Here is a 24,965-nt window from a genome sequence, read left to right on the forward strand (position 1 = left end):
GTGGGAGGATCGCTTGGGCCCAGGTCGAGGCTGCAGTGAGCCAGGGATCATACCACTGCACTCCAGCCTGGGTGACAGAGTGAAATCCTGTCTCAAACATCTTTCCTAATCAATGGGATGAAAGTGGAGAGAGCATGCTGGGCTAATTATGTAGAAAATAATAGCTTCTACAAAAGATTCAAAGAAAATTGTTATTCCTTTCCTATACCAAAATGAAATTTTTCTTAGAACAAGAAAGATAGGCCCATATTAAGGATTAGAAACCATTTGTATTAACCCCCAAATATAGGAAGTGTGGCTTAGGAGTATCACATGTGAACACTTCAGAAGCTGAGACAGCATTACAAAGGAATATCATTCCTATTAACAGGATGGCAAGGTTTCTGTCATAATCAGCAAGGCAGACAATATATGAAAAAGTGTTTATCTTAGAAGTCACACTTAAAAGAGGGCCTCTGGCCGAGCACAGTGGCTCATGCCTATAATCCCAGCACTTTGGGAGGCTGAAGAGGGTAGTTCACTTGAGGTCAGGAGTTCAAGACCAGCCTGGCCAACATGGTGAAACCCCGTCTCTACCCCATCTCTACTAAAAATACAAAAAATTAGCTGGTCGCACACCTGTAATCCCTGCTACTCGGGAGGCTGAGACAGGAGAATTTCTTGAACCTGGGAGGCAGAGGTTGCAGTGAGCTGAGATCATTGCATTGCGCTCCTGCCTGGGCGACAGAGCAAGACTTAAGTCTCAAAAAAAAAAAAAAAAAAAAAAAAGGCCTTTGACAAAGAGGAGTAATTTTTAAAGGGAAAACAAGATTGTGAAAACTAGGTCAATTAACAGTGACTCATTGCTTACTATGATTCAGACACTGTTAAACACTGTTACACTAACACATGGTCCCTGTTCTTGATCTTGTGGCCCAGTAGGGGGAGACAGGCTTCTTAACACACTGCTTTGCGCACAATTTAAGTTCTGCACAGTGGGCCTTTGAAGCAGAGTGCAATTTAGTCCGGATTGCTGGAGGCCAGTAAAAGCTGTCTGGAGAAAATGACAACTAGAAGGAGTCTTGAAGGATAAGAAGGATTTAGCCAAAAATGGCAAGAAAGAGTGAGAAGGAAACCTTCACTGGAGAGACTATAATCAATTTTGAATATTTGAATATGTGATGAGAGGAATTTTGTGTGTGTGGCTCCTGAGATAAGACAGATGAAAGCAAATTTCAGTTCAGTATATGAAAATTCATTTATTTACTGAAACCCTACATTAAAGTATCCCAACACAAAGCAGATTCGAATATAACATAATTGGTAATTGGCTCATCTCATAGGCTCACATCATCAGTGTGTTAATGTACAACAGGACTGTACCCTTTTACAGGATTGAGTGTTTTGGATCCCACTCACACGCTAAAACCCTGCCATAAAGCTGTATCAATTAGAGTTGTTCAAATGTGAAGCTGCATTGGGAAATGGGAAACTTTATCACCATATGTATGTATATTTTTTGAGACGGAGTTTTGCTCTTTTGCCCAGGCTGGAGTGAAGTGCACGATCTTGGGTCACTGCAACTTCTGCCTCCCGGGTTCAAGCAATTCTCCGGCCTCAGCCTCCCGAGTAGCTGGGATTATAGATGCCTGCCACCACACTCGGTTAATTTTTTTTTTTGCATTTTTAGTAGAGACGGGGTTTCGCCATGTTGGCCAGGCTGATCTCGAACTCCTGACCTCAGGTGCTCCACCCACCTCTGCCTCCCAAAGTGCTAGCATTACAAGTGTGAGCCACGGTGCCTGGCCACCATATGTTTTTAAGTATAGGTTTGATGATACTTTGTTGGGAATACCGTAGAAGGGATGATGAAATTTAGGCTGGAGATTATCACCAAGGTACTTTCTACCTCTAAGATCCTGCAACCCTTGAAAGACACTCTATTTGATGGTTTCATGAATAAAGGCAGTGACAATGAACAAATTCATAAATTATGGTATTATATTACATAAAGCTTAGTTTCGTATTAAAATTGGCAGAACTTGTCAACTGGCATGAAATGTAACGCTGTTAAAATATACTTTCTCTTATGGTTACAAATACTCAGTGGCTCGCGCCTGTAATCCTAGCACTTTGGGAGGCCAAGGCAGGCGGATCATCTGAGGTCAAGAGTTCGAGACCAGCCTGACCAACATGGAGAAACCCATCTCTACTAAAAATACAAAATTAGCTGGGCATGGTGGACAGGACAACATGATGTGGTCTTAATAGTGCAACTACAGGACAATATGTTGTCATTTAACATGTTCTTTCGTCTCCTGTACTGTCTGTAAAGACAGGTAAATCAGGTTCAGTTTTGTTGCTAGGAGATGGGGAAGGACAGCTAGGCTGAAAACAGTCCTTGAAATGATATTTAGGGTAACAGCAATTATCCAAATTATCTGGTTTACTTTTCAGTGCTAGGAAAAAACCTACTCTGAGCTGAATAAGTGTATGGTTTTTACTTACTCCTGGAATGCCACAAAATAAAAGACAAGTAGTTTCTTCTGGGCAAGAATATTTCATAGGTGGTGTTATTTACTCCTTTTATATTACATCACGAAGCACAAAATATCTACTTGTCTACTTTTGTGATATTAGGATGGACAAGAGGCCAGGCACGGTGGTTCAGGTCTGTAATCCAAGCACTTTGGAAAACCAAGGCAGGAGGATTGCTTGAGGCTAGGAGTTCAAGACCAGCCTGGGCAATATAGTGAGACCCTATCTCTACAAAAAAGTTAAAAAAATTAGCTGGATGTGGTGGCACACACTTGTAGTCCCAGCTACTTAGGATGCTGAGGTGAGAGGATTGCTTGAGCTTGGGAGGTTGAGGCTGCAGTAAGCTGTGATCATGCCACTGCACTTCAGCCTGGGTCACAGAGCAAGACCCTGTCTCCCCTACCAACCCCCCACCAAAAAAAGTGTGTGTGTGTGTCTCATCCTTCAGAGATGTACAGTGAAGAATTATGATTGAAATGACATCTGGAATTTGCTTTACAGTGATCCAGAGCAGGGGTGGGGAATGAACAGCAGCAGAGGTAAGACTGGCTGTGTGTTGTTAATTGATGAAGCTGGGCAATGAGTACACAGGTTAATAAAACCATCCTTTTCATATGTTTGGAATTATCCATAATAAAAAGAAAAAAACTTCAGACACATTAAATAATTACATTCCAAATGCAATCATTACATGCAAAATACAAAGCCACAAAATAAAAGGAATTACAGGTTAACATTTATATAAACCTAGGACAGGACAGCATGATGCCAGGGGACAGAAAGTATTAAGAAAGAAATCAAATGATTTGGCTGGCACAGTGGCTCATGCCTGTAATCCCAGCACTTTGGGAGGCTGAGGTGGGTGGATCACCTGAGGTAAGGAGTTCGAGACCAGGCTGGCTAACATAGTGAAACCCCTTCTCTACTAAAAATACAAAAAATTAGCCGGATGTTGTGGCGCATGCCTGTAATCCCAGCTACTCGGGAGGCTGAGGCAGGAGAATCGCTCAAACCCGGGAGGTGGAGGTTGCAGTGAGTTGAGACCACACCACTGCACTCCAGTCTGGTTACAGAGCGAGACTCCGTCTAAAAATAAAAAAAAATAAAAAATAAAAAACCACCAAGAATAAAAGCCAAGTTTTAAAAGAAATGCAAATTAAATCAAATAGGCATTATAGCACTAATCATAATAGTGAGAAGCTGGAAACATGAAATAATAATAGGCAACCAACTGAAATAAATTATGGTACACACACCTATACCTTAGAATATTATGTAGCAGTTCAAAACGATAATAGAAAAAAATGTGTTTACTGCTAGGGAATGTGCATCCACAAAGATAGTATGTATATTTCATTTTATTAAAAAATTATATACATTGATGGATAGAAACGGATATGAAAAGAATACTGTGTGCTTGAAATTCTAAGTACTTAAAATTTTCTTTTGACTTTGCTTTTTCTGTAATTATTTAGTAGTAACAAAAATTCTTTAAAACATTAGTCCCAGCAATACTACTATAGACAGATCAAAAATCCAAAACCCCTGAGGTAAAGTGGCATTAAAAGAATTGCAAATAGGTAGGGTGCAGTGGGGCTCATGCCTGTAATCCCAGCACTTTTGGAGGCCAAGGCGGGCTGATTACCCATGGTCAGGAGTTCGAGACCAGCCCTGGCCAACATGGTGAAACCCTGTCTCTACTATTAATACAAAAATCAGCCAGAAGCGGTGGCTCACGCCTGTAATCTCAGCATTTTGGGAGGCTGAGGCAGGTGGATCACGAGGGCAGGAGTTCAAAACCAGCCTGGCCAACACAGTGAAACCCTGTCTCTACTAAAAATACAAAAATTAGCTGGGCGTGGTGATGAGCACCTGTAAGTAATTCTAGCTACTCCGGAGGCTGAGGCAGGAGAATCACTTGAAACCAGAAGGTGGACGTTGCAGTGAGCCGAGAGTAGCGCCTCTGCACTCCAGCCTGGGTAAAAGACCAAAACTTCATCTCAAAAAAAAAAAAAAAAAAAAAAAAATTATCAGGGCGTGGCAGCACATGCCTGTAATCCCAGCTACTCGGAAGGCTGAGGCAGGAGAACTGCTTGAACCTAAGAGACGGAGGTTGCAGTGAGCTGAGATCGTGCCATTTCACTCCAGCCTCAGCAACAAGAGCAGAACCCCGTCTCAAAAAATATATATATTTATAGGACAGAAAAGCAAAACCTTACCATAATTCCCTAACTATGATTATTGGAATTACAAAGTTAAAGAACACTTCAATTGTCTTATAGCAGTGATTTGTCATTAAGGTCTCAGCTCAATAATACATTTAAAATCTAACAAACTTTGGAAAGATAGTATCATTAAATTATCTTAAAACACTACATTAGGTTATTATTATCCCTGCAGACAAGGATAAAGATGGTTGGTAAGACTACAAGTGGCTAAAACAAAAGACTTAAAATGGCAAAATTCTTTACTCTGATCATATCATCATTTGATTAATACTTTTATCTATCAAATTCTAGTTTGGAAATCAGTTCGCTTATCAATATAGAATTCTACTTTATTGCACAATGTTCAGTCTGGCAACTTTCAACTATGCTGTGAAGCTAAACAAAAGCTAAATTCCTTAGGAAAAATGTTGTATCTTTTCCTTTTCAACAAAAATAAAGTTGGGTCTAAGGAGCTGAAAGAGTTCTGCTCAAAAACCTATTCTGAAAAAGGAACTTGTCAAAACATTTTCACCTTAAAAAAATTTCAGCATGGGCACAATGGCTCACACCTGTAATCCCAGCACTTTGGGAGGTCGAGGCGGGTGGATCATGATGAGGTCAAGAGATCGAGACCATCCTGGCCAACATGGTGAAACTCTGTCTCTATTAAAAATACAAAAATTAGCTGGGCGTGGTGGTGCACCCCTGTAGTTCCAGCTACTCAGGAGGCTGAGGCAGGAGAATCGCTTGAACCTGGAAGGAGGCGGAGGTTGCAGTGAGCCGAAATCGCACCATTGCACTGCAGCAGAGCAAGACTCTGCCTCAAAAAAAAAAAAAAAAAAAAGGAAGAAAAAAAATCGAACACAGCTATACATCTTTGTCATTTTTGCTCTACTCAATTCTTTCTGAAAAAGTTTATTATTATTATTATTAAGGAAATAAAGTGTGGAAGGATCACAGGAAATACTTGCAATAAAAAGAATAATCGTTAACATTGGCAACTGCCACTAGGAAGGCATATACTCCACATACTACTGATAAAAACTGTAGGAACCTGTTGGTGATTCCCATAACCACTACTGATGTGTTAATTCCCACAGCATCAAAAATAAAGAACTAGTTCCATGAGCTGTCAATAATACTCTGAAGGTAACCTATTCATCAGCACCGGAATCCCACTGATTTTCTTCCACATGTTCACAATATTTTGCCATCAGTCATCTACCGGATCCTACAACTGTGTGGGAGTGTCAGGCTAACAAAAGCCAAAACTGGGCATTGACATTAATGGTAGTTTACTGATGTTTCCCCTGCAAATCTTGCATTTTCTGATAATAAAATTTTGCACAGAAGTTGGATTTCAAAGGGCTAATTGTATGTTCTATCTGAAATCTTATAATTACAGTACTTCTATGAAAAAAGATGTCTAGTAACATAAATTGCTTCTGCGTCGGTTCCACAAACAAGACAAGGACCTAAAACATCTAAACTGTTCACAGACAGAGACCTACTGGGAAGCAAGCTTGTGATTTCAATTCGGTCTTTTGCAGGATCAGTGCTGAGCCAGGAGCTAATGACAGACTGGTGAACGTTAGCTTGGTTACTAATGCTATGAGACAAAAAAGTACTGCTTCTTCCTCCTGGGAGAAAAAAAGAAAAGGAAGAAATCTTTCAAGATGATTTTTATATTAGTAAACATCCAAACTTCTACTGGTATTTAGAAAGGTGATGATATCAATGTGTTTAATTCTCAGAATAATAGGCTAATAATTCCATTATTATATATCACCACTTTTGACCAAAGGCTTATTCAGTGATATTAAATATTGAAATTTCCATGGGATACTCTGGATACCAAACTTGACATCTTCAGGCAAAGCAGATGATTTCAACTCACTGTCTTTCTGTTCATCTTTTAACGGAAAGTCTCAGAAACGTAGCAAAATGGCCAGCAGACAAGTTGAATAAAGAAAGACATTATTTCCAACTTACTTTCCTCTCAACTTGGTTTAATATCAAATAAGTACAAATTTAATTCACTCAACAAATGACTGAGTACCTACTATGCACCAGGTTCTGTGCTAAGTGCTCTGTGCCAAGTCCTTATGTCTTGAAGCTGAAAGATTAGTACATTTAAAATCTTGCTGATCCTTTAAAATATGGCTGAACTTCCTTTTCTAAGAAAACTTTGAAGACAACCTCTACTTCACATTTTTCTCTTTCCTGGAACCCTCAGCACTTGTATGTACCATTAATTTACTACTTTATAACAATTCTTATATCCTAATTGAACTTTCCATGCCTCTGTCCATGACTAAGAACGTCTTAAGAGCAGGATGCATATTTTACATCTGTTTTACTTTTTCACAGTGTCTAATACTGTGCCTTGCAATAGTAGACACAGAATAAAGTTTTATTTCCAGTCTAACCAAGGTTCCTTAAAAGTAAATTTGCAAGTTCAAGACTGTGCGGTTAGGGGAGGAAGGAAGTAAAAACCAAGTACATACTTAGTTAATCCTTAGATGAAACTGTTTGTTTCTCTGTAGATGAAGTTAGCATAGACATACATGCATGCTCCACACATGCTCTTCACTCCAGAATTTTTCTGGAGAATTTTTAGAATATTTTCCCCTTAGTTTTTATCTTTTACTGCCCCTACATTTTACATTGCTCTTGCATACTGTAAAGATTAACACATTATTCAAGCCACTGTGATAAGACTCCTTCCTCATCTCCTTGTTTCTACTTTTCTCCCCGCTCTCCCATAAAGTCCTTATCATGGGTTACAAAGTCCCAGGGCTCCTCAGCCACCAGTCCCTATCTCCCACCACTCTACCCTGCTGGCTGAGCTACAACCTTGGTGTCTTTGCTGTACTCTGCCTGTCTCAGGTCCTCAGCATTTGCTGTTTCCTCTGCCTAGAATGCTTTCATGTCACTTACACCTTCACTTCTCTTAAGTCTCTGCTCAAATGTTCCTTCTGCCAAGTGGCTTCTTCTTACGACTCTCTAACTAGAGTAGCTCCCGTCACCCCTGTCTTTATTGTTTTTCCACCTACTCTTGTGTATTCTTCTTCATGGTAATTAGCAGTGTATTTGGCCACATTATTTTCCTTTTTCTTTTATTTTTTTTTGAGACAGAGTCTCACTCTGTTGCCCAGGCTGGAGTGCAGTGGCACGATCTTGGCTCACTGCAACGTCTAACTCCAAGATTCAAGCGATTCACCGGCCTCAGCCTCCCAAGTAGCTGGGATTACAGGCATCCACCACCACGCCCAGCTAATTTTTGTATTTTTAGTAGAGACAGGGTTTCACCACGTTGGACCAGGCTGGTCTCGAACTCCTGGCCTCAGGTGATCTGCCCACCTTGGCCTCCCAAATTGTTGGGATTACAGGCGTTAGCCACTGCGCCCGGCCTCCTTTTTCTTTTCGGTCTCCTTTCCACTTTTCTGTGCTCTGCTATATACTGTAGGGGGTGGAAGTCAGCAAACTCCACTTTCCAGGCTCTTTGGCATCTGCCATCCAGATGGGCCTTGCCAATAGCAGGTATTCATGGTGAGTGACTGGAAGACAGAGGGGAGAAGCAGCTCCTTCCTGCTCCAGGTTTCTAGCAACAACACTGGTGGTAGTTCCAGCCTGGTTGAGGGAGCGCCTTTTCTGCTGATTCAGAACAAACTTTTACAGCATTTTCAACAATGCAGTAGCAGGGGTACTAACAATTATTATTTCTGGGTGCTCCCTTTTTTCCTATTTGTTCTCTCAACCCCTCTCCTATTACCTTTTGTTTTCCCAGCCCTTCTAACACATGTGAGACCAATTCCCTCTACATCAAAGGTAGTTTCTGACATTCTGATTGGACTCTTATTGATACATTATCTATTTTTTAACTGTCTACTAGAATATTTGCTCTATGCGTGTTGACATTTCGTTCTGCTCACTGTTATATGCCCTAACACCTAGAAGAATGCCTACATGATAGGCATTCAGTAAATATTTCTGAATGAATGAATAAGCAAAAGAACTATGGAACCACAGACAAACCCTCAAAAACAGGAAACTTGGAAAATGCAAAAACCTACAAACCCTTGATTACAACAAGAGAATGGTTTTTGGCTGACCATAACCTACCACTGACTATAATGAGGAAAAGCAGGCCCTTTTCTTTTTTTTTTTTTTTTGAGACGGAGTTTTACTCTTGCTATCCAGGCTGGAGTGCAATGGTACGATCTCGGCTCACTGCAACATCCATCTCCCGGGTAAAAGTGATTCTTCTGCCTCAGCCTCCTGAGTAGCTGGGATTACAGGTATGCGCCACCACACCAGGCTAATTTTGTATTTTTAGTAGAGATGAGGTTTCTCCATGTTGGTCAGGTTGGTCTCGAACTCTCAACCTCAGATGACCCACCCGCCTCGGCCTCCCAAAGTGTTGGGATTACAGGCATGAGCCACCACACCCGGCACAACTTGAGAAAAAACCAGTACCCTCAGTTACATCAAATATCAACTTTTTTCTTGCCATTCACACAAACTTGGCAATGCAATATAAAAGATTTGCCTGTGTCTGTGCTATGGCATGAGGGTCTAGGTCAATGGCACTCGCAAAGAAGAACCTTGGCTGTCTCAAGTGAGCCAGCTTACAGCATTTCTAGCCATCAGCCATACAGTAGTAAGTAACTTGACAGTCAGATTTCAAGCCCTGTGATACTCAAATTTACTCTGAGGCAAGAGAATAAAAATGTTTTGCCATTAAGTAAAAACTACAAGGATGTCTAATTTGGTATTTAAAAGTATAACAAGGCTGGGTACAGCAGCTCATGCTTATAACAGCAGCACCTCGGGAGGCCCAGGCAGGAGGATCACTTGAGCTCAGGAGTTCAAGACACGCCTGGGCAGAATAGTGAGAGCTCGTCTGTACAAAAAAATTTTTTTTTAATTAGCTGGTTGTGGTGGCAAGAACCTCTGCTCTCAGCTACTTGGGAGGCTGGGGCAGGAGGATTGCTTAAGTCCAGGAGGGCGAGGATGTAGCAAGCTGTGACCATGCCACTGCAGTCCAGCCTGCATGTCAGAGTGAGACCCTGTCTCAAACAAAACAAAACAAAACAAACAAAATTAAAGTACGATAAAATTACACATAACAGGCTGGGCACAGTGGCTCACGCCTGTAATCCCAGCATTTTGGGGAGGCTGAGGTGGCAGATCACTTAAGGCCAGGAGTTCGAAACCAGCCTGGCCAACACGGCAAAACCCCATCTCTACTAAAAATACAAAAAAATTAGCCAGGTGTGGTGGCACACACCTGTAATCCCAGCTACTAGGGAAGCTGAGGCACAAGAAAAGCTTGAACCCGACAGGCAGAGGTTGCACTGAGCCAAGACTGCACCATTGCACTCCAGCACTCCAGCCTGGGTGACTAAGACTCTGTATCCAAAAAAAAAAAAAAAAAGAAAAGAAAAAGGCCAAACATGGTGGCTCACTCCTGTAATCCCAGCATTTTGGGAGGCTGAGGCAGGCGGATCATTTGAGATCAGGAGTTCGAGACCAGCCTGGCCAACATGGTGAAACCCCATCTGTACTAAAAATACAAAAAAATTAGCCAGGCATGGTGGTGCATGACTGTAGTCCCCGCTGCTCGAGAGGCTGAGGCACAAGAATCACTTGAACCCCGGAGGCAGAGACTGCAGTGAACTGAGATCGTGCCACTGCATTCCAGCCTGGGTGACAGAGTGAGACTCTGTCTTTTAAAAAAAAAAAAAAAAGAGAGAGATTACACGTAAGAGTATTCATTAAAAAGTTGTACCTTGGTGAAAGAGTGATGACTTTTCAGGTATATCTGTGGAAGCATCCCAGTGCCAGAGGGATCCATCTTCAGAGCAGGTAAATAGATGATCTGGGTTGGATGGGTGAAAGTGAACTTCCCACACTAAGAGACAAGAATCAAGAAGCTCATTCCTGTGCAGATTCGCTGAACAAACAACATTAAACCCCCATCTCTAGGCACCATCTTCCATTATCCTCCATCGCATACCTTCAAGCCTCAAGTCTATCATAAAAATTAAAGGTTTCAGAATTAAAGACATAACATAACTTTCCAATGCCTATAACATGTAGAAAGGAAAAAGAACACTTTGGGAGGCTAAGGCGGGTGGATCAGCTAAGGTCAAGACCAGCCTGGGCAACATGGTGAAATACCATCTCTACTAAAAATACAAAAGTTAGCCAGGCGTGGTGGTGCATGCTTGTAGTCCCAGCTACTTAGGAGGCTGAGATAGGAAAATCACTTGAACCTGGGAGGCGGAGGTTGCGCGAGCTTGCACCACTGCACTCCAGCCTCGGTGACAAAGTGAGACTGAGAAAAAAAAAAAGGAAAAAGAAGCCAAATAAATTTGTGTACTGGGCAAGGAAATAAATGAAAATAGTAGCTGGGCACGGTGGCTCATGCCTGTAATCCCAACACTTTGGGAGGCCAAGGTGGGTGGATCACCTGAGGTCTGGAGTTCGAGACCAGCTGACCAACATGGTGAAACCCCATCTCTACCAAAAATACAAAAAATTAGCCCGATGTGGTGGCAGGTGCCTGTAATCCCAGCTACTTGGGAGGCTGAGGTAGGAGAATCGCTTAAACCCGGGAGGTGAGGTTGCAGTGAGCCGAGATTGTGCCATTGCACTCCAGCCTGGGCAAAAAGAGCAAAACTACATCTCAAAAAAAAAAAAAAGAAAAAAAAGAAAAGAAAAGAATTGCTAAAACATTTAACCCTATTACTTTATGAAAAGCTTTTTTTAAAATTTTAAAAACAGAGACAGTATTTTGCTATGTTGTCTACCTTGGTCTTCTACTCCTGGCCTCAAGCAATCCTCCTGCCTCAGCCTCCCAAAGTGCTGGGATTACAGGTGTGTGCCCAGCTAGGAATGTCTGTTTTTTACGGAAAAGTTTTTTTTTAATTGGTAAGTTGTCTTATTTTTCAATTCCGGTGTCATTAACATATGAAGATTATATTATTGGAAAACCTGAGAAAGACCCTAATATAAATACAAAAATGAATTTCTAAGAGGCAATATCCAATATTGGTTAATGCCAAGATTCTGAATACTTCTGGCCTTTATCAGAGAAATAGCAACTGACTTCTAGCAAACCAAAATTTGGAAATGTTCCAAGAATTTGGATCCAGTTTCAGATGGAGGGCTTTTTATTTTTGGCATGGTCATGGCTCACTACAGCCTTGACCTTCCAGGCTTAAACAATCCGCCTATCTCAGCCTCCCCAGTAGCTAGGACTACAGGCATGCATCACCATACCTGGCTAATTTTTGTATTTTTAACAGAGACAGGGTTTCTCCATGTTGCCCAGGCTGGTCTCAAACTCCTGAGCTCAAGCGATCTGCTTGCCTAGGACTCCCAAAGTGCTAGAATTATAGACATGAACTACCACGCTCAGCCCCAAAGAAATTCTATATATTCCAAAATCACATTCAATTCTGAAAGATACCAGTCTTCCTCATTTCCTCAAAATCTTTTATGGAATCATAATTTCTATAGAAATCTAACAATAAAAAAAATTAGCTAGGTGTAGTGGCACATATCTATAGTCCCAGCTACTCAGAAGGGCAAGGCAAGAGGATCACTTGACCCCAGGAGGTTAAGGCTTAAGTGAGGTACCACGACACTGCACTCCAGCCTGGGCAACATAGTGAGACCCTGTCTCTACAAAAAATAAAAAATTAGCCAGGTGTAGTGGTACATGCATGTAGCCTCAGCTACTCAGCTAAATCATCTCCACCAGAATCAAAAGAAAAAAAAAAAAAAGCTTATAAATCTATCATTCATGTTAAAAAAATGATGCAACAATAAATTGAGGAGCACATTTATTAGCAAATATGACAAAGAGCCTGCATTTGCATGGGAAAAGGGCATTCTGGCACACTTCACTATGGCATATAAAATGGTATGATTTTTATTACTTTTCTTCGGGGAGCGAAGTCTCACTATATTGTCCAGGCTAGAGTGCAGAGGTGCAATCATAATGCACTGCAGCCTTGAATTCCCGGACTCAAGCAATCCTCCTGCCTCAGCCTCCCAAGAAGCTAGTGCATGTCACCCACCTGCCTTAAACTAGTATTACTAACTTTTTAAAGAGGTTATGTTGCTTAAGCTGGCCTAAACTCTCGGGCTCAAGCAATCTTCCCACTTCATGCTCCTGAGTAGCTGGAACTACAGGCAAGTGCCAATGTGCCTGGCTTAAACTGGTATTATTTTTGTGTAGAAAAATCTGTCAGTGCATTATGCAAAAGGTCTGGCCTAGCAATTCTACTTCTAAAAAATTATACTAAGAAAATAAGTACATAAGGCTGGGCATGGGAATAATGGCTCATGCCTGCAATCCTAGCACTTTGGGAGAATTGTGTAAGTCCAGGAGTTCGAGGCTGCAATGAGCTATGATCACACCACTACTGCACTCCGGCCTAGGCAACAGAGACCCTGTCTCAAAAAAAGTACATACAGATAAATATCTAAGGATTCCACTACAGTTTTGGATATAAGAATGAAACCTGTGGCTGGTGTGGTGGCTCATAACTCATACCTGTAAACTCAGCATTTCCTGAGGATCACTTGAGCCCAGGAGTTTGAGACCAGCCTGGGCAATAAAGTGAAACCCCATTATCTACAAAAAAACAAACAACAACAAGAAATCAGCTAGGCGTGGTGACACACACCTATAGTCCTATTTACTTGGGAGGCTAATGCAGGAGGATCACCTGAGCCCTGGAAGTCAAGGCTGTAGTGAGCCGTGACTGCACCACTGCACTCCAGCCTGGGCGACAGAGCCAGACCCTGTCTTTTAAAAAGCCGGGCATGGTGGCTCATGCCTGTAATCCCAGCACTTTGGGAGGCTGAGGCGGGCAGATCACCTGAGGACAGGAGTTCAAGACCAGCCTGACCAACATGGAGAAACTCAGTGTCTACTAAAAATATAAAATTAGCCGGGTGTGGTGGTATATGCCTGTAATCCCAGCTACTTGGGAGGCTGAGGCAAGAGAATCACTTGAACTCGGGACGCGGAGGTTGTGGTGAGCCGAGATAGCGTCACTGCACTCCAGCCTGGGCAACAAGGGTGAAACTCCATTTCCAAAAAAAAAAAAAAAAAAAGTTAAAGAACGCAAATGTCAAGTAAAAAGAAATTAGATAATTATTTAAATTTACACAATTCAGTCATTAAAAGCTACAATGTAAAATGATCCACATGTATCATTATGGAAAGGTGCTTATTATATGTCATATAACTCACCCAATACAAACTTTTTGTATCTCCACAATACTTACTTTCAGCTTCATGAGCCTTCAGCAGAGACACAGGCATAGTACCCTGTCTAACATCCCAAATACTCAACATTCCATCTTGGCCACCAGTAGCTACAACATGCTGTTGGTTGGGATGTCTATCAACACAGTGGAGTGGCACTCGGTCACCAGTCCTTTTGTGGGAGATAACAATGACATCAAAATCAAATAAAGTATAATTTATCTTTGTGTAACACAGGAAACACGTTTTTTTTGGTTGTTGTTGTTGCTTGTTTGTTTTGAGACAAGGCTTCACCCAGGCTGGAGTGCAGTGCTGCGATCATTGCTCACTGAAGACTCAAACTCCCTGGGCTCAGGTGATCCTCTCACCTCAGCCTCCTGAGTTGCTAGGAGTACATGTGTGTACCATCATGCCTGGTTAACTTTTTGTATTTTTGTAGAGATGGGGTTTCTCCTTGTTGCCCAGGTTGGTCTCAAACTCCCAGGCTCAAGTGATCTAGCCACCTTAGCCTCCCAAAGTGCTGGGATGACTGACTGGTAACTATACTCAGCCTGTTTTTTTTGGTTTTTTAAGAGACAGGGTCTTGACCAGGCTTAGTGGCTCATGTCTATAATCCCAGCATTTTGGGAGGCCAAGGCAGGTGGATGACTTGAGGACAGGAGTTCAAGACCAACCAGACCAAAATGGCGAAATCCCATCTCTACTAAAAATACAAAAACTAGCCAGGCATAGTGACACATGCCTGTAGTGCCAGCTACTTGGCAGGCTGAGGCATGAGAATCGCTTGAACCTGGTAGGCAGAAGTTGCAGTGAGCCAAGATCATGCCACTGCACTCCAGCCTGGGCAACAGAGTGAGACTCTGTCTCAAAAAATAAAAAAATAAAAAAAAGACAGGGTCTTGTTTTGTCACCCAGGCTAGAGTGCAGTGGTGTTGTCTACAGCTTGCTGCAACCTGGGCTCAAAAGAGCCTTTTGCCTCAGCCTCCCAAGTAGCTAGGACTACACGCACATGCTACCGTGCCTGGCTATTTTAAGAAATTTTTGTAGAGATGGGGTCTCACTGTGTTGCCCTAGCTGGTCTCAAACTTCTCACTGCAAATAATCCTTCCAAAGTGTTGGGATTACAGGCGTGAGCCACCATGCTCAGTCAAGAAACATGTTTTATATGGTAACTAAGTGACAACGTAGTGGCTGGAGCTACTGGCTGAATCTTTATTTGAGACGGAGTTTTGTTCTTATTGCCCAGGCTGGAATGCAATGGCTTGATCTTGGTTAACCGCCAACTCTGCCTCCCGAGTAGCTGGGTCTACAGGCACACGCCACCATGCCTGGCTAGTTTTTGTATTTTTAGTAGAGATGGGGTTTCACCATGTTGGCCAGGCTGGTATTGAACTCCTGACCTCAAGTGATCCGCCCACCTTGGCCTCCCAAAGTGCTGGGATTACAAGCATGAGCAACCATGCCCGGCCTGGCTGAATCTTAATGATACCAAAAAAATGAACTAAATTAGATATATTTCTAAATAGTACAATTTGGAAATAATTCAAGGCCACAATTATTTATTTTCACTTCAATCTGAAGACATGGAATGAAAGATAATCCGATGGTAAGATGTACAAATCACATTTCCACTTATTAGATTATTTAAAAATTCATACATCAGGTATACTAAGTATGATTTATCACCTTATTTAATGCTTAGTTTATGTAACTATTTTTTCAGTGTGATACATTCTATTTTCTTATGAGAGAAGGTTGTACACCTAAAAAGGGGGATTTCTGCTCAGAAAAAATATCTGGAATTATATTTTCCCCCCAATCATTACATCTGGAGTATATTTTATCCATTAAACAATCACTGAAAGAGCAGAAATAAGTTCTCCATGAAATAATACAAACTTCAAAGAGTAAAGGCTCTGAATCACTATAACAAATAATTACTAAATGAAGCATAGTAGTATCAACCCCGTCAAGTAATGCTTGCTCTACCAAATTTTAATCAGGGATCTCCCTCTTAAAATGCAATTAAAATACAATATGGCTTAAAGCCAGTAGCTATAAACAACCTAACACATTAATTTTTGGATTACATTACTGAAATTACAAATCAACACTTACAGTGACAATATCTGAGAAGGTTCATTTCCTTGTTGTCTGAAATCCCATATTTTCAACTGTCCAATTGAATTTACAGTAAGAATCTCAGGAGTTCGAAGAAAGGTTACAGCGTGGAGTGTACTACTATCTGCATTGTCTAAAAATTTAAAAAATGGTAGTATGTGTTAATGAGTCCCCTTTTTTTCCAAGAAAATCTTAAATCACACTCCTTTCATGGATTGATATATTACAATTTCCAGTAACTTATAATTTAAATTTCTATAGAAAAATGCATGGTAATGTATATGTTTAAATGGATTCTCTTTGGATGGAAAAATATTACTCACAGGACGTCTGAACTGTTTTCTGTTTCTTTTTTTTTTTTGAGACGGAGTTTCACTCTTGTTGCCCAGGCTGGAGTGCAATGGCGTGATCTTGGCTTACCGCAATCACTGCCTCTCAGATTCAAGCAATTCTCCTGCCTCAGCCTCCCAAGTAGCTGGGATGACAGGCATGTGCCACCACACCTGGCTAATTTTGTATTTTTAGTAGAGATGGGGTTTCTCCAAGTTGGTCAGGCTGGTCTAGAACTCCCGACCTCAGCTGATCCACCAGCCTCAGCCTCCCAAAATGCTGGGATTACAGGCGTAAGCCACTACGCCTGGCCTACCGTTTTCTTTCTCTTTTTTGAGATGGATGTTGCTCAGGCTAGAGGGCAGTGGCGCCCTCTTGGCTCACTGCAACTTACGCCTCCCAGGTTCAAGCGATTCTCTTGCCTCAGCCTCTGTAGTAGCTGGGATACAGGTACATGCCAGCCTGCCTGGCTAATTTTTGTATTTTTAGTAGAGACGGAGTTTCACCATGTTGGCCAGGCTGGTCTCAAACTCCTGAGCTCAGGTGATCCGCCTGCCTCAGCCTCCCAAAGTGCTGGGATTACAGGCGTGAGCCACCAGGCCTGGCCTTGAACTGTTTTCTAAATGGAAGGCTGAGTTTTCATACATTCCTTTTTAACTCTTAAGATTGTTAACCTGCATTTCTGAGACAGTTGTTCAAGCTCCTCTAAACCCAATCTTACTTCCCACTAGTCCCTGACCTAGAACTTCCATTCTATTGAGCCAAACCCCAGTGCTTCCTACAGAGCTCACTCTAACCTTCTATTATTCTACAGACTCATCCCAAATCTACTCATTTTCACCCTCATCAACTCTCGCCCTCTCCATGAAGTCATTCCTGATTGTCATAATGGTCCTTTTTGTTGATTTCCTGGTGTTTAGAACTTACGCCTCATAATTTAACATATACTTTATGGATTTTAGTTTGTGCCACTCCTCTACACTGCCACCAGGCAATGGTCATTAATTAACAAATAAGTGAAGTCGCCCAGTGCAGTGGGTCACATCTGTAATCTCAGCACTTTGGGAGGCCGAGGTGGGCAGACCACTTGAGCCCAGGAGTTTGAGACCAGCCTGGGCAACATGGTGAAACCTCATTTCTACAAAAATTAGCTGGGCATGCTGGTATGCATCTGTAGTCCCAGACACCTGGGAGGCTGAGGTGGGAGGATCACTTGAACCTGGGAGGCAGAGGTTGCAGTGAGCTGGGATCATGCCACCGCACTCCAGGCTGGGTGACAGAGCAAGACCCTGTCTCAAAAAAAAAAAAAAAAAAAAAAGTAATGCAACTTAACTCAAAACTGAAAATCATAATAAACAACACAAAAGACCAGGTACAGCGGCTCACGCCTGTAATCCCAGCACTTTGGGAAGCCAAGGCTGGCGAATGACAAGGTCAAGAGTTCAAGACCATCCTGGCCAACATGTTGAAAGCCCGTCTCTACTAAAAATACAAAAAGTAGCTGAGCGTGGTGGCGTGTGCCTATAGTCCTAGCTACTTGGGAGGCTGAGGCTGGAGAATCGTGTGAACCCAGGAGGTGGAGGTTGCAGTGAGCTGAGGTCATGCCACTGCACTCCAGCTTGGTGACAGAGTGAGACTACATCTTAAAAAAACCACTCACAAAATGGATTCATGGGCTCAATTCCTAGAGATTCTGATTTAAGAGGTCTAGAGTGGTGGACAGTTAAAAAATTGCCTCAGAGAAATCTGACTGAAGCATAGTTGAGAACCAATACACTTAGTTTTCTACCTAAAAGATGAAACCTCGGCCGGGCGCGGTGGCTCAAGCCTGTAATCCCCGCACTTTGGGAGGCCGAGACGGGCAGATCACGAGGTCAGGAGATCGAGACCATCCTGGCTAACACGGTGAAACCCCGTCTCTACTAAAAATTACAAAAAACTAGCCGGGCGAGGTGGTGGGTGCCTGTAGTCCCAGCTACTCGGGAGGCTGAGGCAGGAGAATGGAGTGAACCCGGGAGGCGGAGCTTGCAGTGAGCCGAGATCTGGCCACTGCACTCCAGCCTGGGTGACAGAGCAAGACTCCGTCTCAAAAAAAAAAAAAAAAAAAAAAAAGATGAAACCTCTGTGATTTTGCATTACAGACTCTGCAATCTGGCCCCAGTTTACCCCTCTCTTGCTTCATCTTTCATCTCTCCTACATAGATATCTAAAGTCAGGTCAAACCATACTTTTTGTCATTCTCTGAATGTCTTTATCCTGCCTCTGGCCTATTCCCTTTGTCTAGCACGCCATCTTTCAGTCTTACTTATGGTCTAGAACCCAGAAAAACTATTAATTACTACCTACTCCCAGATGCTTTATCTGATAATGCCCTCTCGCCAAAAAAAAAAAAAAAATGGTTTCTGTTTCTTCTAGTCAGTCATTCGTACTGGCCTCATCAACCTACTCTCTTGACAAAGGGATCCTGCCGTGCGTGCATGTGTGTGCATGTGTACATGTATTTTTTTGAGACTGAGTCTTGCTCTGTCACCCAGGCTGGAGTGCAGTGGCGTGATCTTGGCTCAATGCAGCCTCTCAGTCTCTCACGTTCAAGTAATTCTCATGACTTAGCCTCCCAAGCAGCTGGGATTACAGGCGTGTGCCACCATGCCCAGCTAATGTTTGTACTTTCAGTAGAGACAGGGTTTTGCCATGTTGGCCAGGCTGGTCTCAAACTCTTGGCCTCAAATGATCTGCTTGCCTTGGTTTCCTAATGTGCTGGGATTATAGGCATGAGCCACTGCTACCAGCCATATATTTTTATATCCCTCAATCACTTAACATTGTGTTTACTTTTTTTTTTGAGACGGGGTCTCGCTCTGTCGCCCAGGCTGGAGTGCAGTGGTGCGATCTCGATTCACTGCAAGCTCTGCCTCCTAGGTTCATGCCATTCTCCTGCCTCAGCCTCCAGAGTAGCTGGGACTACAGACAACTGTCGACACTATGCCAGGCTAATTTTTTGTATTTTTAGTAGAGACGGGGTTTCATCATGTTAGCCAGGATAGTCTCAATCTCCTGATCTTGTGATCCGCCCGCCTCGGCCTCCCAAAGTATTGTGATTACAGGCGTGAGCCACCGCGCCCGGCTCATTGTGTTTACTTTTATTTTTGAGATGGAGTCTTGCTTCGTCGCCAGGCTAGCGTGCAGTGGTGTAATCTTGGCTCACTGCAACCTCTACCTCCCAGGTTCAAGCGCTTCTTCTGCCTCAGCCTCCTGAGTAGCTGGGACTACAGGCGCATGCCACCACACCCAGCTAATTTTTGTTATGTTTAGTAGAGACAGACTTTCACGATGTTGGCCAGGATGATCACAATCTCTCGACCTTGTGATCCGCCTGCCTTGGCCTCCCAAAGTGCTGGGGTAACAGGCATGAGCCATCATGCCTGGCAGTGTTTACTTAGTATATGGTAAGCACTCAATTACTCTGTGATGAATGAAAGGAATACAATGATTTTTCTTTTTTTGAGATGGAGTCTCCCTCTGTCACCCAGGTGGGAGTAGAGTGCCATCACAGCTCACCGCAACCTCCGCCTCTCAGGTTCAAGTGATTCTCCCGCCTCAGCCTCCTGAGTAGCTGGGATTACAAGCATGCGCCACCATGCCTGGCTCACTTTTCTTTTCTTTTTTTTTTTTTTTGAGACAGAGTTTCACTCTTATTGCCCAGGCTGGAGTGCAATGTCACAATCTGCTCACTGCAACCTCTGCCTCCCGGGTTCAAGTGATTCTCCTGCCTCAGCCTCCCAAGTAGCTGGGATTACAGGCATGTGCCACCATTCCCGGCTAATTTTGTATTTTTAATAGAGAGAGTGTTTCTCCATGTTGGTCAGGCTGGTCTTGGACTCCCAACCTCAGGTGATCCGCCTCCCAAAGTGCTGCGATTGCCAGGGTGAGCCACCACACCCAGCCTAACTTTTGTATTTTTAATAGAGACAAGGTTTTGCCATGTTGGCCAGGCTGGGATTTTTCTTACCTATGGTTCTTACAGCTTCCTTGTGATCAGCTCTGAAGAGATTTATTCGACCATCCTCTCCAACTGTAACGATTTCTGGGTTATTGCACACAACACCTGTACATGGTGCACTGCTATAGGAAGGACTGCCAGGGCCTGCGTGGTAGTGAGCTGTAGTCCACTGCTGGTTGACTGACAGAGTCTAGGCATCAGAAATGAGGATACTATTAAAGAAAAGTACTAAGGAACTAGCACTTCTTACCAACAAGAGTATCTTTAAATTCTGACTCACATCCTTCTACAAGAATAAATCTTTTTTCCTTTAGAATAATGAAATCTAGAAACTACTTGCATCAAAGTTCTGTATACATAGAATTAGATTCAAAAGAAATACTGTTTAATAATGCCCCACATTTATCTCAAACTACAGTAATGACTTTTAGGGATCAAGCAGTTGGATGTTCAAAAGCAACTCTTTGTATTCTTATGGAAATTAACCTACATCTAAAATATAAATCTCTGGCCCATGGCTGTGGCTCATGCCTGTAATCCTAGCACTTTGGGAGGCCAAGGCAGGCAGATCATCTGAGGTCAGGAGTTCGAGACCAGCCTGGTCAATATGGTGAAATCCCATCTCTACTAAAAATACAAAAATTAGCCAGGTATGGTGGCACACACCTGTAATCCCAGCTACTTGGGAAGCTAAGGTGGGAGAATTGCTTGAACCAGGGAGGTGCAGGCTGCAGTGAGCAGAGATCGTGCCACTGCACTCCAGCCTGGGCGACAGAGAGAGACTCTGTCTCAAAATAAATAAATTAATTAATTAAAAAAATATTAATCTCTGTAGCTTTTTCTAAATGACTCAAAAAACCTTTAACACGAACTGGGTCTTATATTTACTAGGCATGTCTATTAGAAACGTTACCTTTGGCCGGGAGCAGTGGCTTATGCCTATAATCCCAGCACTTTGGGAGGGTGAAGAGGGCTGATCACCTGAGGTCAGGAGTTCGAGATCAGCCTGACCAACATGGAGAAACCCCGTCTCTACGAAAAATATAAAATTAGCCGGGCATGGTGTCACATGCCTGTAATCCCAGCTACTTGGGAGGCTGAGGCAGGAGAATCACTTGAAGCTGGAAGGCGGAGCTTGTGATGAGCCGAGATTGTGCCATTGCACTCCAGTGCCTGGGCAAAAAGAGCAGAACTCCATCTCCAAAAAAAAAAAAAAATCACTTTTCAAACTGAAGTTCTTTACCTGGTTATTCGGATGGTGAAGGAAAACTGTTACACATCCTGTTGATGAAGCAGTGACAATTCTTTCCTGGTCAAAAAACTAAAGAGAAAATTTCTGCTTGTTAAAGACTCAGAAATACTAGCAGGGAGGAAATCTATTCATTTATTTAACTCAATTAGTAGCAAATGATAACAATTTTAAAAAGCAAAGAGCCTATGAGTGCTAAGCAAATAACATGTGTTAATGGAGCTGAAAGTCCAAACTGCCATACAAAGCATTTTCATGAATAAACAGTATTTTTTTCCTAGACACATTTACCCGCCATTGATTTAATTTGAGACCAACACAATAAAACGTTAGAAAAATACCATTCCTGGCTGGGTGCGGTGGCTCACGCCTGTAATCCCAGCACTTTGAGAGGCCTAGGCGGACAGATCGCTTGAGTTCAGGAGTTCAAGACCACCCTGGGCAATGTGGCGAGACCTCGTCTCTACGAAAATACAAAAATGAGTCGGGGTTGTGGGGAAGCGGAGCTTGCAGCGAGCCAAGATCGAGCCCCTGCATTCCGGCCTGGTTGACAGAGCAAGACTCAGTTTCAAAAACAGAATAAAAATTTTTAAAAAGAAAAGCCAGGCGCGGTGGCTCATGCCTGTAATCCCAGCACTTTGGGAGGCTGAAGCAGGCAGATCACGAGGCCAGGAGTTTGAGACCAGCCTGGCCAATATGTTGAAACCCCGTCTCTACTAAAAACACAAAAATTAGCTGGGCGTGGTGGCAGGTGCCTGTACTCCCAGCTACTCAGCAGGCTGAGGCAGAAGAATCGCTTGAACCCAGAAGGCAGGGTTGCAGTGAGCCGAGATAGTGCCACTGCACCACTCCAGCTTGGGCGACAGAGCAAGACTCCATCTCAAAAAAAAAAAAAAAGAAAAAAAGAAAGGAAAAATATTGTCCTGGCATGGTGGCTCACGCCTGTAATCCTAGCACTTCAGGAGGCCAAGCCGGGTGAACCACGAGGTCAGGAGTTCAAGACCAGCCTGGCCAACATAGTGAAACCCCATCTCTACTAAAAACACAAAAATTAGCCAGGCATGGAGGCATATGCCTGTTGTCCCAGTTACTCAACGCTGAGGCAGAAGAACTGCATGAACCCAGGAGGCAGAGGTTGCAGTGAGCTGAGATCGTGCCACTGCACTCCAGCTCAGGTGACAGTGTGAGACTCCGTCTCAAAAAAAAAAAAAAAAAAAGATCTTTCCTAGGGCTAGATAGCTTTCTTCTCTTTCTTCTCTCTGTCTCTTTTTCTTTCTTTTTTTTTTTTGGGACAGTGTTTCGCTCTTGTTGCCCAGACTGGCGTGCACTCAGCTTACTGTAACCTCTGCGCCCAGGTTCAAGCAATTCTCCTGCCTCAGCTTCCCGAGTAGCTAGGATTACAGGCGTACACCAGGGCTAGGTAGCTTTCTATAGAATAAAATGCAGGGGCTCTCCACACCAGGATTTGAAAACTTAATTTCGGCCAGGCACAGTGGCTCACTCCTGCAATCCCAGCACTTTGGGAGGCCGAGATCAGGAGTTCAAGACCATCCTGGTTAATATGGTGAAACCCCGTCTCTACTAAAAATACAAACAATTAGCCGGGTGTGGTGGCCTGTGCCTGTAGTCCCAGCTACCTGGGAGGCTGAGGCAGGAGAATCGCTTGAATCCGGGAAGTGGAGGCTGTAGTGAGCCGAGATCATGCCACTGTACTCCAGCCGGGGAGACAGAGTGAGACTTCACCTCAAAAAAAAAAAAAAAGAAAAAAAGAAAGCTCAATTTCATCCCCACCACTCACTACTGGTTTTGAGACTTTGGCCAAGTTAAGTTCACTAAATCGTGGTAAATCTTTAAAACGGGAGCACTAATCTCTGCTTAGGGAGTTGTCATGAGAATTCAAAAAACAAAATGATGTTAATCCCCCTGCACAGTATCTGTCACATAGTACATGCTTAAGATATGTTAGTCTCAATTTTCTCATTAGTAAAACAAAGTAACAATACTTGATATACCGGCAACCAATAATAATTAATTTTTGTAAAGCTCCCCAAACGGTACTTAGCACATAGTCGACGGTCAATAAATAAAAAAGTATGATTAAATCTACATCCCCTTTCCCAGTCCTTTTTCTGCCACTAAATGGCTAAATGATGTCGGCCAAATCATAACTTACAGAGCACTCAGTTTTTTGTAAATGAGGGGTGATACAAGACAACCTTTATGATGCTCTGCTTGTTTAAATGTATTACTCAGGACTTTCAAAGTTAGCTTTTGGATGCTACACAGATTTACCTGTAAATCCATGACATCACCATGGTGTCTGATATCACACAATAATTGATGGTCTCCTTCAAACCCTCCATCAGAGTCCAAGTTTCCAAAATCTCCAATAGACCACAGTGAAACATAATTTTCCTGTAAAACAAAGAGTTTTGTCTTGAGATGACATAAACGTCAACTATCGGAAAATAAAAGTTGCGCTTCCGTCCAGAAAGCTTGCTCCAAAACATCTCAGACAAATAGTATGGTGAGTTTAAAACGTAACGAGATATGAGGCTCAGGCACACCATCACGGGTTCTGAGCTATGGCGCAACCGCGCCTGAGACAGGGTCCGAGGGACCTAGAAGTGCGAGAAAAACCAGAAGGTGGGAGTTGGCGCGCGCGCGGCCAGGGGTCAGCTCAACCGGAGGGAGGGAAGAGGCAGGGGCTCGTCCCTATCAGCAGGGATACCTCATTGTCCCAAGATCCGGTAGCAAACGTCTCCGCGGTTTGCAAACTTCCGGGAGGCAGCGGTCGCCAGCGGGTTTTGCTGATTTTCTGAGACACAAACTTCGCATAAATTTCCTCCATGCCGAAAGCAGCCGCAGCAGGCACTGCAAAAAGCAAGCACAACGCGCGCCTCTCAGCCCCGCCTCTTCCCGCGGAACCCTGATTGGATGGGACTTTAGGAGGGAGACGGTGGCTGCAGAGAGTCAATTCTCTTCGGTAGCCAGTGTGGGCACGGTCAGTATACAAACTGGGAGAACCTAGACCGAGAGGCCCATCTCCTAGAGCGACTCTGAGCAAAGGCAAGAGCGCTTTGGCCTTTGAGCAGTAGGACTTGCTCCTAATCTAAAATATCAGTATTTTCTTGTGTTCAATAATTGTGCAGTGTAAAATTTAAGAGCAAAAATAGAACAAAATCAATACAGTAGAAACCACCTTGAAACCACACCTAAGCAGTTGCAGGTCACTGCGCATAGAAAACA

The 24,965-nt window shown here is 43.1% G+C and overlaps 1 protein-coding gene across 3 annotated transcripts; it reads right to left on the reverse strand.

Annotated features, from left to right (window-relative positions):
- Nucleotides 1-1,212: 1,212 nt before the first annotated feature.
- NUP43 (nucleoporin 43) lies at nt 1,213-24,601 on the reverse strand. 3 transcript variants are annotated; one of them, XM_005552099.4, is made up of 8 exons: nt 24,448-24,601; nt 24,009-24,131; nt 21,711-21,788; nt 20,477-20,657; nt 16,135-16,270; nt 14,037-14,188; nt 10,519-10,641; nt 1,213-6,364 (listed from the first exon to the last, which is right to left on the reverse strand). In XM_005552099.4, the coding sequence occupies exons 1-8, from the start codon at nt 24,565-24,567 to the stop codon at nt 6,135-6,137; spliced, it is 1,143 nt and encodes a 380-aa protein (XP_005552156.3). In that variant the 5' UTR covers nt 24,568-24,601; the 3' UTR covers nt 1,213-6,134. The 3 variants fall into 3 exon arrangements, with proteins under 3 accessions (XP_005552156.3, XP_045247314.2, XP_005552157.3); XM_045391379.3 differs by lacking the exon at nt 1,213-6,364 and adding an exon at nt 8,047-8,284; XM_005552100.5 differs by lacking the exon at nt 1,213-6,364 and adding an exon at nt 8,112-8,378.
- Nucleotides 24,602-24,965: the final 364 nt, after the last annotated feature.

The sequence above is a fragment of the Macaca fascicularis genome, chromosome 4 (genome assembly GCF_037993035.2).
Source record: "Macaca fascicularis isolate 582-1 chromosome 4, T2T-MFA8v1.1".
Lineage (NCBI taxonomy): Eukaryota > Metazoa > Chordata > Mammalia > Primates > Cercopithecidae > Macaca > Macaca fascicularis.

Excerpts from the sequence above, each read along its gene's own strand:
- NUP43 (XM_005552099.4), bottom strand. The coding sequence starts at position 24,567 with ATGGAGGAAATTTATGCGAAGTTTGTGTCTCAGAAAATCAGCAAAACC. Across the intron at positions 21,789-24,008 it reads GTGATGTCATGGATTTACAG|TTTTTTGACCAGGAAAGAAT; the intron begins GTAAATCTGTGT and ends TTTTCTCTTTAG. Across the intron at positions 14,189-16,134 it reads CCTTCTCAGATATTGTCACT|GACTGGTGACCGAGTGCCAC; the intron begins GTAAGTGTTGAT and ends CTCCCACAAAAG.